The 13,974-nt window shown below is 43.2% G+C and overlaps 1 protein-coding gene across 1 annotated transcript in view; it reads right to left on the minus strand.

Annotated features, from left to right (window-relative positions):
* Positions 1–13,974, minus strand: part of CDK5RAP2 (CDK5 regulatory subunit associated protein 2) — a gene marked incomplete at both ends in the record, with an annotated part of 167,128 nt that overhangs the window by 107,905 nt on the left and 45,249 nt on the right. The window contains one exon of the mRNA XM_084237826.1: positions 9,654–9,872. Coding sequence (XP_084093952.1) covers positions 9,654–9,872 — 219 coding nt within the window. The remainder of the gene's footprint in view (positions 1–9,653; positions 9,873–13,974) is intronic.

The following is a 13,974-nucleotide window of genomic DNA, read 5'->3' on the forward strand; positions in this document are numbered from 1 at the left end:
CCTCTAGGGCACTTATGAGAGCTGGGCACACCACACATATCACCTTACTCAACTCTCACAACAACCCTACAAAGCATATACTCAAATATGCCTATTTTATCAATCAGGAAACAAGGTCAAGGAGCTCAAACAACTCAACAGAAATAAAACATGATGGAATCAAGATTAAAATCAAGTCTGCATGTGTTCTTTGCAAACTGAGAGATGCCCAAGCCTGGCTGGCTACCAGTCTCACCTAACTACAGGGACTTCCTCCAGAAACAGACTCAGCCGGCTTGGGGGGAAAGCTTGAGAATTTGTCTTTGACTTCAATGGGAGAACTCAGCATCCTAAGGAAGCTGCAGCGCCCCCTTGGGTGCACCTGCATTATTTCTTAGGAACAAAGGAAGAAGGAGACAAAGTCTGAAAGCCCCTCTCCCATGGCAGATGAGCCCCTTGCGTTAAAGCGAGCACTGCACATCGCACAGCTGGGAGCTCTCTCACCCTCACAGGCAACTTTCCTTTAAGAGCCCGGGTACACTGGGACCCCGCACTGAGCTGAGCACTACCTCTGCTATCAGGGCTCTCTCAGAGCAGACTGGCTGATAAAATTTAAAAAATCGTGGATCATTTGAAAAATAAAATATCCCCATAATCTTAGAATCACATTTGAAATGAAAAGCCCGGCCCTCGCATGTCCTCCTCCAGTCAGCTAGTTTGTTTTATCTCTGGCCAGATGGAGAATGAGAAGGTTCTCATCCATCAAATTTCCACCTTATCAGGTTTCACTGTGAGAAAGCTTGTCAAAGTGCTCAGTGGTTACCTTTAAATATACAAAGAAAACTTCTCCAACATCTTAATGAAGTATAGAAACTCAACGATGGAAGGAGTATTTCCGGAGTTAGTATGAGACAGTGACGTGCGAGCCACATCTGTGGAGTCTCTGCTCATGGAGCCTGTGGCAGAGGCAGGATGTGGAGGAAGGGGTCCAGACCCCCCTGCCCCAACCTCACTTCACCCTGAGCAGCTCCACTGTTCTGGTTTTGTTCCAGAAGAGTTCATTTGAACAAAGAAAGAAAGGATGTTTTAAAATGAATAAATAAAGGGAAAGCAGGGAAATGCGTCAGTCCCTGCCACAGAAACTAACCAGCAACTGTGGTACGATGTGGAGCCAGCTGTGAAGACTGCAGATGCTCTGAGCAAGCAGCCCAGTGTTGTTTTCACTAGCAAGTCAAGGAAGAATGCACAAAGGAGTGGAGCTCAGACTGGGCAGAGGTCAAGGCCCAGCTGTCAGGCCCTAAGTGAAGCTCCACACTCTCTAAACTCCACCTGAAGGAAGCACCAGAACATACCACCCTTCCCTCAGACCCCACTCACCTTTCCCCTGTACCATGCTCAGTTGCGCCCCTCCCAAACCCTTGCACAGGCCTTGCCTCCATCAGAAATGCATTCTCATCACCGGAAACCAAGACAAACCACGATCTATCTTCAGCTCAAAGTCACCTCCTCCAAGAAGCCCTCCTCTTTTTAGCACAGTCACCTTCTCTGCCTCCCAGAGCAGAGGGTCCATCTCTCTGTCAGCATTTATCATGCTGCACTTTAATGAGATTTTTATCCTCATTTCTATTCCATTTCTCTATCAGGTTCCTGTAGAGACTGCTGGATCTGAGTCAATCCTCTACTCTCCTATCCCCAGTACCCAGGACAGAGCCTGGCACAGATATTTTAAAGTAAGAACCAGAGGAAGGGGAAAATCTCTTGGTTTATGCCCCAGAGAGTCTACGGCATGCCATGTGAAAAGTGGTGGGACAAGCCTTTGAAGCCATCTTTCCCAGCAGCCCTGTGCGTAAGCCAGAGACATTCCAGATCCTGTCACTCTAAAAGGGTTCTGACTCCCTTCCTAGAGAGATCGATCAGCTGGAAAGAAAGAGACGAGCACTTTCTTCGGAGGAGATGCAAGTGTTGATCAAAGAAGAAATTTACAGCATTGTTGACTTGACTGGTAAAAGGGCAGATCACGTTTATTAGGCAACAGCCTCCATGAGGTTCTAGAAGGCAGTGGTTTGTCATTCAAAGCCCTGAGTCAGCACCTGCCACACAATTAAAAGCAGGAAAACAGGAAGGAAAAAAAAGGGATCTGAGTACCTACCAATGTGTGTCTGGAACCACAGCAGGCATTTTCTCATGCATTAAATTTTATTCCTCACTGATTCAATGCTAAAATAGACATAATCAACCCCATATTAGGGGAGAAAACTGCAGTTTAGAGGTTAAGTAACTGGCTTAGAGGCTAAGCACCTAAGACTGATATTCTAATCCAAGTATCACCGTTTCCACTATTTCAAAGACACTTAAGAAAATTGCTGTTTCTAGCTCCTAAGGCTACAGTGGCAGTATCAAAATGACTGTAACATATTGATCTTTTGTGACGTGCCAGGTTTTATGCTACGTGCTACACCCTTCTCATATAATCCTTACAACTCATCTGTTTTCCGGATCTGGAATGGGACTCCACAATGTGCTTGGTGCTGCACCACTGTCCAACAGGCAGCAAGTGATAGAAGCAGGATTCAAACCCAGTTTTTGACTCCAAAGTCTATGCAGTCCTTCAATCTTATGAGAAACTAGAATTTGCAAAGATGGAACCTCATCCAACACAGGTCATTTAAACTTTGTATTATCCTATCAGGTTACCAATTCAGAATCTCTGCACCTGATTGAAACAAAAGAAAAGGCAAGGGGGGAGGGGTAGGCAAAATGGGTGAGGGAGGTCAAAAAGTACAAACTTCCAGTTATAAAATAAGTCACAGGGGCTGTGAGGTACTACAGCAGACAGCAGGTAAGAACAGTAGATTGCCCACTTGAGAGTTGCTAAGAAAGCAGATTTTTCTGTTGTTGTTTTTTTTGGCACACAGAAGAACTGGGGTGTAGGCCAGAGGTGCTAGGGAAGGTGAGAGGATTCACCAGAGACAGAGTAGGGAGCAGAACAGAGGATGAACTAAAATACACTGCTGAGGGGAGCAGCGGGCGAGACAGGAGAGGTCTGCTGCACCCTATGTGGGTTAGCTCCCTGGCTGGGGATCAAACTCAGGCTGTAGCCGTGGTAGTGCTGAGACTTAACCCCAAGGCCACCAGGGAGGCCCAAAAGAGCAGATCTTAAAAGTACTCCAAACTTCCAAGAAAAAAAAGTTCTTTTTAATACTATGTATGGAGATGGACATTATCTAGACTCAAATGGTGATCATGTTGCCACAAATATGGAATCACTGTACACCTGGAACTAATATAATTCATGTGTCGATTAAAGCTCACTTTGAAAAAAAAAAAAAGGGGGGTGGCTTTGAGCCTTGGTAAAAACCACCTCACCCAAGTCTGTGATCTCAGCCCTGACCAACCAGCCTACAGACACTGTCTCCAAATGCCATGTTTTGATTGCAGTTCACCAAGAGATGTTCTGAACGCTGTCACAATCTCATTTAGAGCTATCCATCAACAAACGCATGTGAGAACTAGAGGGGTTCAGGCTGAACTACCCTGAAATTAAACCCGCTCCTGTCAAAACACACGGGATTAGCCAGCTGGGTGACAGGTACAAGTTTAATTAGATTTTTGGGCTTTAGCCAGCACATCCCCACACGTCGAGTGCCCAGGTACTGCAGCACACACTTGTCACAGCAGCAGATGACAGGCCTCGTAACAGATGAGAGCATCGTGAGACAGCTGGGGAATAGGGCTAAACCAATATCTAATATATGTGGCTTATCAAGGAGAAGAAAAAGACTGACCTGTTCCTCTCCCCCACCACCAACAGGAGCACACACAACACCTGAACCAGATGGCAAACCTGAAATATTTCCTACTCTCTATCAACTTTCAGAAAACACACACAAGCAGGAGAGCCTACGTCTCTGCAGCCCAACAGGTAGCGGAGTCAGAGTATGAGGGCAAGGACAAGAGAAGCCAAGCAGCACTCCCGTGACAACCCCAGCAGCCAGGACCCTTCAAACATCAGTTAAGACACAGACCTGGGGATACTGGGAGATTTGGTTTGGTTTTTGCAAAGGCCTCCTTAATTTCCTTGAAAGGACATGGGTCCCTCTGGTGGCAAGGAGGTGTAATAGGACAAAGGGATCTATCTGAGACCCCCACTTTTTGACCTGCTTGCTGTAAAGACTCCCAGAGTGGAACCCAAAGCTTGAACTGGCCAGCGCCAACCCACAGCAGCTGCACCGCTGCAACTTGCACTAAATGCCCCTTGACTAAGCAAACGAACAGAGTGCAGATCACAGCAAACTGTGCACCTACTAGCATGAGGTCACTGCAATCACAGGCAATTAAAACAAACATGATGAACTGACAGTCGTGGCCAAACTTCTCAGTGTTCATGCGAGATCAGACTCGGTGAATTCACAGGCTTCCGATCCAAGCCACATTTCCAGAAGGGCATTGTCTCCCTCCGAAATGCTTAAGAGCGGGCACAAATAAGACAGCAATAAATGGTCTTGGCACGAGCAAAGGATGGTTTGATCACATCCCAAAGAAAACTGGTTGGCTTGCCATCAGAAAGAATTCGGGGAATGCTGTGAAAAGCAGTGTTACTGCTGGGGACCACAGCAAGGCTGCGAAGGAGCACCCTCACAGACAGCACTATGGCGTTTTCCCACTGATTCTGTAATCCTTGTCCAAGAAAAGAGAGTAATGAGAAGCAGTTCAACAGAGTCCCAGGGAGTGAGGACCTTAATACTTTACAAGCTCACCAACTTGGATGACATTGATCTGGCCCTGTGCAAAATTGCTTTTATTGAATGGGGTATTGTGGGAGACAGCGCACTGTTCAGAGAACTCTTTATAAAAACCCACCAGAGGCCAGACTTCCCTCAGGCCTCAGTGTTGGCAAAAGCTGGCCTTTTATCTTAACATGTTCATCTTACAGACATTGGAGACCTTCTATCTGCATTTCCCTTTTTACTTTCGCTGCCAGGAGCTACCAGCTGAATTTTAAGTCACCCTCTTTAGTCCTGTGACTGGCTAACAACATGCACTTCTGCTTCCTTGCTCACTTCCATTTTATTACTTCCATTTTATTACTCACCCTTGTTTTCCCTTGACCCTTCCAACTTCACTTTTAATCTCACTTACTTGTATGACTTTCCTCTGAAAAAAGCCCTAAAAACATTTTTTGAAACACAGAAAAGAGTAAATTACAACTTTGAAAGCATCAAGTAATCAGAATCCTTCAGGCTGGGTGGTCTTGAGAATGTACTTTTCTGGTCTGCTGAAAAATTGAAAAGGTATTAATCTTCCTTTCTGCCAAAAGAAGAGTTCCTAACATAACTGCTGACGGCTGGCACAGCCACCGCACAGAATCGCAGGCAGAGCCCAACAATCAGGGGTCTGCAGGTGGATCCACAGCACACACACATCCCCTTCCATGTGACCAAGGTCAAGCTATTTAAAGTCAGAGGCTCCAATTGATCTGTAAAGTAGAAGTAACATTCTATGCGCATCAGAGGTCTGTGAGCATCAAGTGAGAAACAGGCGGTCTTTTCATAAACTGTAAAGCACAAAACACACCTTAGAGATCTCACCTGCTTTAATTCGCTACCAAAGAGGGTATCGAAGATTGTGCTGATATAGGCTAAGAACAAGAAGTGTGCTTTGAACGCATTTTCTTAACAATGTATTTTTATCCTACCTGTGGGATGCAGTGACGTTTGAGAAAGTGGTGATTACATAAGAGCCCTGGTGGATGAAGTGTTGACTCTGCACCAAGAAAGCCCTGGACACCATACCTGGGCACCCCATCACTGAGGAACAGGTTCCTTCTTAACCCTCTACGTCCCTGAGCTCTCAGAGCCTGATTCACGGATCACCAATCTCTTCTCATTTTGTCTCCTGGAAATTCATTATCCAGACACCCATCATATGAGTTTTCCTAAACTGCACATGTCAGCCTATCAATCCTCTGTTTAACTGCTCCACCACAAAGGTCCCACTGCCTATAGGTCAAGTTCACACTCCATAAGTGTGCATCCAAAGCCGTCCACAAATCAACTTCCATTCATTGCAGCTCTAACATCGTCTTCTCCCAAAACCTGGTACTTTCTCACACCTCAGTACCTCCCCTACCCCAAGTCCCATACATAACCAATCTCTCCCTTGCCAATCTGTATTAACCTATAACTGAAACTGCAGAACCAGTTCAAAAGTTATTTTTCTCCAGGAGGCTTCTTTGTTCCTGTAAGTCACTTCCTTTCTCTGTGTTTCTGAGCCACTCTGTTCACATCTTGCAGGGACTCGTCATGTGCCCACTGGAGAGGTTGCACAAAGTTTTCAGAGGTGCTTGCTCAACAGATGAACAATGCCTGTCCTTTGCCAGGGGTGGAGAGAGGCCACTGAAAGGCCTGGGGTTTTGTTTGTTTTAATCAATCCAAAAGCAATGGCAGTGGCAGCTGGAGAGTGGGAGCCCCAGCTCATTCAGGAACTTGGTTTCAGGACAGCTGATGAGATGTGCAAGGTCAGCTGGGCCTGCTGACCTCTGCTTTCCCCCTAGCACCAGAAGGCAAAAACACTGCACATCACCTTTCACGGGCTGTGAACAAGCCAGTGTCCAGTGTCCCCAAGATCTAGTATAAAACTCATATTAAAGGGACAACACAGTCAAATTCTCACCATATAATCAGAAGATAAGTAGACAGCATTGCATGCAATCCATATGCAAAAAGAAAGAAACTATGGTCAAATAATCATGTCAGAACATGGGGGACACAGACAGAGGAGCAGTCAAAACAAAAGGATGACCCAGGCAGAAGAGCAGTCAGAAGAGACCCAGCAAGCTTGGAGTCACAGGCCATGCTCGCTGTGGCGGGTACTTGAGTGGGCACTGTTGTTCTAACCGCTTAGTATCTTCAATCAAAACAGCACTTTCGCTGGGTAACTGATGAACCCCCTACAAACACGTGAACATTTGGCTCTAGAGGAAGCTTCCGCAGACTACAAACACACACGTACACACACACGCACACGATGAATAGGCACGTGACATCAGCTGAGCCTCTAGGACCTCACCCCTCTGACTGCCCTGACAGGAGACAGCAGGGCAGTTGTGTGGAGAGCTCTCCTTCCTTAAGCTCTCCTTCCCACAGGGCCAAACACGTTGAACTGAAGGAAGTGGATCAAGAAGGAGAGGCTGGCTTCCAGAGGGACAGAGATTCGGTCCTGGCAGAATTCCAGTCACCCGTCCTTCTAGCAGTTTGGTTACACAGGCAATAAAATCCCCTTTTTGCCTATGAGTTCAGACCAGGTTACTGTCACTGGCCAAAAACCCCACCCACAGTACACCCCACCTAGGCCCTGCCTCTCTCCACCGCACCCCCACCCCATTCCTTGCCAGACACTCTTTGCTTCCTTATGAAGATGTGTCCCTGTTATACAGGGATATATCTTTTTAACAACAGTCACCCAAAACTGTTTTAGAAGCCCCAGGGTTTGCATGAAGAAGTAAATTATGAGGCCAATGATGTGTGATGATAGAGGAGTTGGTAAGCAAGTTTGAGCACAGCTATGATGGGCTGTTGTATAGTCACATCAAATGCCACCAAGAGAAAATTATAATTTTTAGTTACATATTACATATGTATATAATATAGGTGTGTGTGTGTGTGTGCATTCTCCTACCACCCCATCAACTGAATGAATATCACTCTAATGACAGTAGAGATGGAGGGGACAAACTATTATAAATTTTAAGAATTTAACAGGGGAGGATATGAGAACTAGCTATGAAAACTGCACCTCTGTGAAAGGACCCCCTAGCCAGGCTTTCCTTACCTCATCCATAAAGGCACACTACTCAAGTCTTACTCTTCCCTTTCAACTTAAGGGTCATCTCTTCCTAGAAGGTTTCCATGATCACTCCATCCACAAGGATCTCTTTGCACTATGTAAGTTGCACTGATTAGCTCTGGATTTTAATTTTTGTATTTTGTCAGATATAATTTTTTCATCTCCCTTAGAAAAAAATAAAACATTCAGAGGTCATGCCTTGCATTTCTATTAGCATCTAAACCAGGTATGCCTGGTGTTCAATAATATTGAATAAATATGGGAAACTGGCCTTTAAATAACAGGTAATATAACATGTATCCCCAATACTATTGGTGGTAGCACAAATTGGGCCAGTCCATTCGACAAATAATTTGGCAGCATGATTAACTACTATAAAATGTTTCCACCATCTGAGTCGATAATCTCACTCCTTAGCATCTAACCCTGGGATTTCAAGAGAAAACACCTTTATGCCCAATAATGTTCACGACAGCATTATTTAAACAGTCAAATGTCTAACAGGGAGGAAATGATGAACTAATGCCTATGAAACCTATCCGATGAAGAATATGCAGCATTCAACAGCTCACTCAGAAGCCCACACAGCCTGATCAGACAGACCAAGCGGTCAAAAAACACAGGGCAAGCACCCGACTATACGGAAGCTCGGCTGCACCAGATCTGAAGGCTGACGCTGAAAAATAGAATGACGTCCCGCATAAGGATGATGGAATTATAAATGGCATTTTCTTACTGTCCTCAATTTTCATTATTGCTCCCTTAATGTTCATTAAGATTTTGGTTAAAATATAAAGCATGTGTGTTTCCATTCTCTTATCAGTGTCAGCATTAGGATTTCAAGCTACGGATGCTGTCTGGGGCATTCTTTATGCAGAGTCAAAACTTGACCCTGCCCACTGCAACCCTCACAGACCCTACTTCTGGCCCTATGGACTCTCTTCACCCTCTACTCTTAACGCCCAGCCGCCCCAGCTCCTCGCAAGTAATCAATTCAACCCCAGCTCAGCCACTGAGCACCAACAAGCCCTCCCACTCAGAATTCGTCCTGCCTGACGACACCAAGGCTACAATCTGTGTGCCTCTCAAGACACTGAACACTAAAGTTAAATACACTATAAAATCTAAAAGAGAAATTATTTTTTGCCAATCAATCCAGAGAAAATCTTTTAAATGCTAATACCCAATGCTTAATAGTCTTAAAAAAAAAAAATGACTCTCGTGTAGGGAAGCAGGGTATAATGTTAGAACAATTTGAGTTTATCTATAAAATAGCCATAGAAATAGTCATCTCCTTTAATGAAGAAATTTTACCTCTATCAGGAATAATCAGTGGATAAATATTTATCTACAAGGTTGTTTGCTGCAGCATTCATTATAAGACAATAAAAAAATAAATAAATAAATAAACACCACCTAAATGTCCTACAATAAAAGACCGGTTAAATGAAGTATAGTACACCCAAGTGATGAAACAGGATAAGGGCACCCAAAATAATTACAGCTTTGCAGAACATTTATAACACGGCAACACACCAAAAAAAAGAACATTGCATTTAAAATGCAGGATACAAAACTGCATCCTGATACCGGTATTGGTTTGAGACCAATAATCCCTGAGAGACAGAGACAGACTGGCAGACACAAGAGAAAGAACTAAAATACCAAACAGTTAAGAATGGTCATTTCTGGGTGATAAAATGATGAGGAAAGTATTTTCTTCTTTATATTTTTTAGATTTTTCTATAATGAATACCTTCCTAAAACCAGAGACAGCCAGAGTCCCAGCCCATTGCACTGCCCACAAGCTCAGAGGACGGGGTGCTCACGCGGATGGTGCCGTCTCCTCGGCTCTTCTCTCCACGGGCCGCCTCCAGGTCCTTCTCTAGCCTCTCCCTCTCCTGCTGCAAGTCGCTCAGCTCCTGGGTGACCTTCTTAATATTCCTACGCAGCTTGTGGTTTTCTGTACTCTTGGTGAAGTTTTCTGAGTGCAGCTCAGCTAAAAGGGCTGCCTTTTCTAACAGGGCAGCCTCATAATCTTCAGACCCCTAAAAGAGGAGGGAGAAAAGGAAGATGCGTTGATTTTCATAGCTCATTGAACAAAAAAATCTGTGATCCTTTTTCATCTTGCTGGGGAAGTGGAAAGAAAAAGAATACCAAAGAAACACTCAAGACCCAAAGCACAAATAAAAGGAAGATTCTGAAATAACATAAGAGTAATGTTTTGTTGTGATGCTAATATAAGGGGGGAGGCTCCAACTGTGTAAAATAAATATTTTCTTAAAGAAAAATTAAAGTATATATAATACAGTTATATTCAAGAGAAAATAAACGTTTTTTGTCTGTCCTTTGTAATAGAGTGAAGCTCAAAATACAAAAGTAAAGGATTCTTGAGTTGTCAAGGTCACACCCAGACTATGGAACAAAAGAACTGGTCCAGCTTCTTGGCCTTTCCAGGAAATCCATCTCTGCCACTGTCACCTGTTCTGTCAGAGTTCTTCAGGTATTCAACTCAGTTGTCGAGGAAGAGTGCATGGTAAATATGGGGGGCATATCTCTGCTAGCCCCTCACCACCCCACAGCCCAGTCATCTGGCCCCACATTTCCCCAATCATTATTCAGGACACAGCATCAAAGACAGAGTTGGAACTCTATTCCAATTTCAAAGTAGGCTTTATAGAAGCTTCTGTTTTAGTCCCCATTAAAATTTGTTTAAATATTTTATTTTATATAATTCTTACATCACTTTTCATCTTTGTACAATGTATGCATTTTCATTTTGGTTATATTCCCCATACAATTGCACCCCCCACCCTTATTTTGACTCTAGTTCTTCTTCTCCCGCCCCTACCTAATCCCCCCGCCCCCCCCCCATAGTGTGTCTCTGGTTTATAGTTGCTTGATGATTTTGATTATTACTTTGCATTGATCAGTCTTTTTCCTGGTCTCTTATTTAGGTTTTCTAAATTCCTGCTATGAGTGAGACCATCCGGTATTTTTCTTTTTCTTTCTGACTTATTTCGCTGAGCATGATCCCTTCCAGCTCCATCCATGCTGCTGCAAACTGCATGTGTTTATCTTTTTTGATTGCTGAGTAATATTCCATTGTGTATATGTACCATTAAAATTTAAAAAAAGTGGGAAACCTAGGTGACAAGGCACAGGAGAAAAAAAGGGGGGCCTGGGGCCATGCTAACTTTTAAACTCAAGAACCAAAAGATAAGCAAAGATTGGGCAAATAATGGTCTGGACAATTTTCATAGCTATCTTCTACTGAGCACTGACAATATATGAGGAGCTAACCAAGGAGCTTTTACACACTTTCTATCTCTATTTCTTCAACCAGACCTACGACGTATACGTGACTTTCTCTATTTAAATAACCAAGAAATAGAGGACTGCACAATGACCAGCAGGCTTTATAGAACTCTATAAAGGCTTATAAAGGCTCCTAAAATGATCTGTCATCAGACCATTAGTGATTAAATCTGGGATTCAAATGACTCCAGTGCCTATGTTCATCCCACAGCACAGAACTGCCTGACCCACTGCAGTGAAGATTCCAATTAATACCAATAAACCAGTAAGAATTAAAATAAGAGGAGTGAAGTTAAGCAGGGGTTGGAAGGCTACAGACAGGACAACCAGTAAGGAGCTCGTTAAACACATGGTTATTATGAAATGATAGTTATTATGAAGTGATGAAAGTTCTGCAGGATTAGCGCATAAATAAAGAGGATGAAGCCTCTTTAAAAATCCAAGCTCGAGGATTCAAATTCATACATTCTATTTACTTCATAAAAATACTTTCCATCTTCAATTTTCCTTACATGGTTCTTTGAAAAACTCCTTTAGCGAGTTTTGTTTGTTTTCTACCTCTTTCTGCACGACACCCTGCTATCTGAATTTGCTCTCTCAGTTAGGTAGCAAACATTTGGCCCAATTAGACAGAGGTCAGAAACTAGAGGTCAAATCTAATCTTAAACAAAGCATGCTTCCCCAGTGTAAATACATGACAAGTTGAACAGAGAAAGTCAAAAGACCCAGAGCTCAAAGACCATTTTGGCTGTGTGACTTAGAGAAGTTCACTTCTCTGAAGCATTCTCATCTATTTCCCAGGTTGTTGGGAAGATTAAATGTGAAGCATAAAGTATGAGTGACAGAGGCACTGGTGGGATGGTGCATGAGCACAGCTGCTTTCTAGAAAGTAGCAGTGGGTGCAGGGCAAATAAATCCAGCTCCCCGAGCATCAGTTATTTCATTACCTTTTATTCCCATTCAAAAGGTAATCAGAGATGTTCCATAAGGTGAACCTATGTGTGTGACACCGCTTACAGATTAATTTAAAAAACAGACCAAGGTATCTGTATTTTTATGCCAGAAGAACTTTCGCCCAACTTAAGAATCTTGGCTTATTAGTCCCTTGTCAGATGTTTAATGCACAAATATTTTCTTCCATTCAGGAGGGCATCTTTTTGTGTTCAAGATAGTTCCTTTCATTATGAAGAATCTTTTTAGTTTGATGTAGTCCCATTTGTTTATTTTGACTTTTGTTTCCCTTATTGTTATAGCTGAGTCCCCAAAAACATCCCTGAAGCCAGTGCCACCGAGTGTTTTGTCTATATTTTTTTCCTCTAAGTTTTATAGCCTTACATCCGTCTTTGATCCATTTTTAATTAATTTTTTGTATGGTATGAAATGGTGATCTAGTTTCATTGTCTTGTATGGCTATCTGGTTTTCCCAGCACCATTTGCTGAATATATTTTCCTTTCTCCATGGTAAACTCTTGGCTCCATAGATTAACTGCCCACGTAAACGCTTATTTCTGTGCTCATCTATTTCATTGATCTGTGCATCTATTTTCAGTCCAGTCCCATACTGTTTTGACTACTATAGTTTTGTAGCACCACTTGAAGTCTGGTTGTGTGACACCTCTACTCTTCTTTTCTGTCAGGATTGTTTTGGCTATTCAGCATGTTCTCTATGAATTTCTATAGTGTTTGTTCTAATCTTTTAAAGACCGTCACTGGAACTTTGAGGGGCTTGCATTGAATCTGTATAACACTTTGGGTAAGATGGCCACTTGAACAATGTTGATTCTTCCAATCCATGAGCAGGGACTCTCTTTACATTTCTTTGGGTCTTCTGTTTCTTTTTAATAATATCTTACATTTTTCACTATATACAGGTCCTTCACCTTCTTTGCTAAGTTTATTCCTAGGTATTTAGTTCTTTTTATATGACAGTAAATGGGACAGTTTTCTTGATTTCTCTCTCTTCCATTTCATTGTTTCCACATAGGAACACAACTGATCTTTGTACAGTGATTTTATAGCCTGCCACTTTACTGTACTGATCAGCTTCTAGCCGTTTTTTAGTGGAGTCTTTGTTCCTTTTTAAGTTTTCAAAGGTTATGTGTATATATACATAAATATGCATTAAAAGAATCAAGGTGTTCGTAGTGAACATCATTAGATGTGAGTTTATGGATGACTTTGATCAACCTCTTTCCATTATTTAAACTATCTTTTAAATTTCTTACAATGTGCATTTTTATAGGCAGGCCTCATGGAGGTTGTGGGGAAGGTATGATGCTATACTGTCAATAAGAAAATATATTTTTTAAATGAGTTTGGAGGTGGCACCAGCCGGCCTAGACTGAACCTTCACAGAGTCACACAATGGCTAGAATTGATGTCTCTGAACTGTGATAACTGGTCTGAGAGCTCGAATATCACTGGCCATTTCTTTAGCATCAGGTTCAATAGCCTGTGAGCTTCGGCCATTTCACTCATGCTGTGCTGTGATGAATTCTAATCATAGGACATCCCAAGAGGTCTCTCTCCATATGTAAAAGAAAATGGATTTTCAAGGGTCCATGCAACAAACTCTGGATACCCGCTACCGCCACCACAGGGCAGGCACACTGCGCCCCGCACACCCGCAGTCAGAGCAGAGGACAGATCACAGACTCTGGGAGTCAGGCCGGAGTTAAGTCCTGACAACCTGTCGAATGGCAAGTGCTGCAGCTCCCAGGTCAGCATGATGGGAGTGCTCTCAGCAGCCAGCCGGACATGCAGAACCACAGTGTCTCGCCGGCACCTGATCTCTGTACATTGCAGGACAAGAAACCCGGCCAAGTCTGTGCA

Source organism: Talpa europaea (assembly GCF_964194135.1).
Source record: "Talpa europaea genome assembly, chromosome: 7".
NCBI classification, from domain to species: Eukaryota; Metazoa; Chordata; class Mammalia; order Eulipotyphla; family Talpidae; genus Talpa; species Talpa europaea.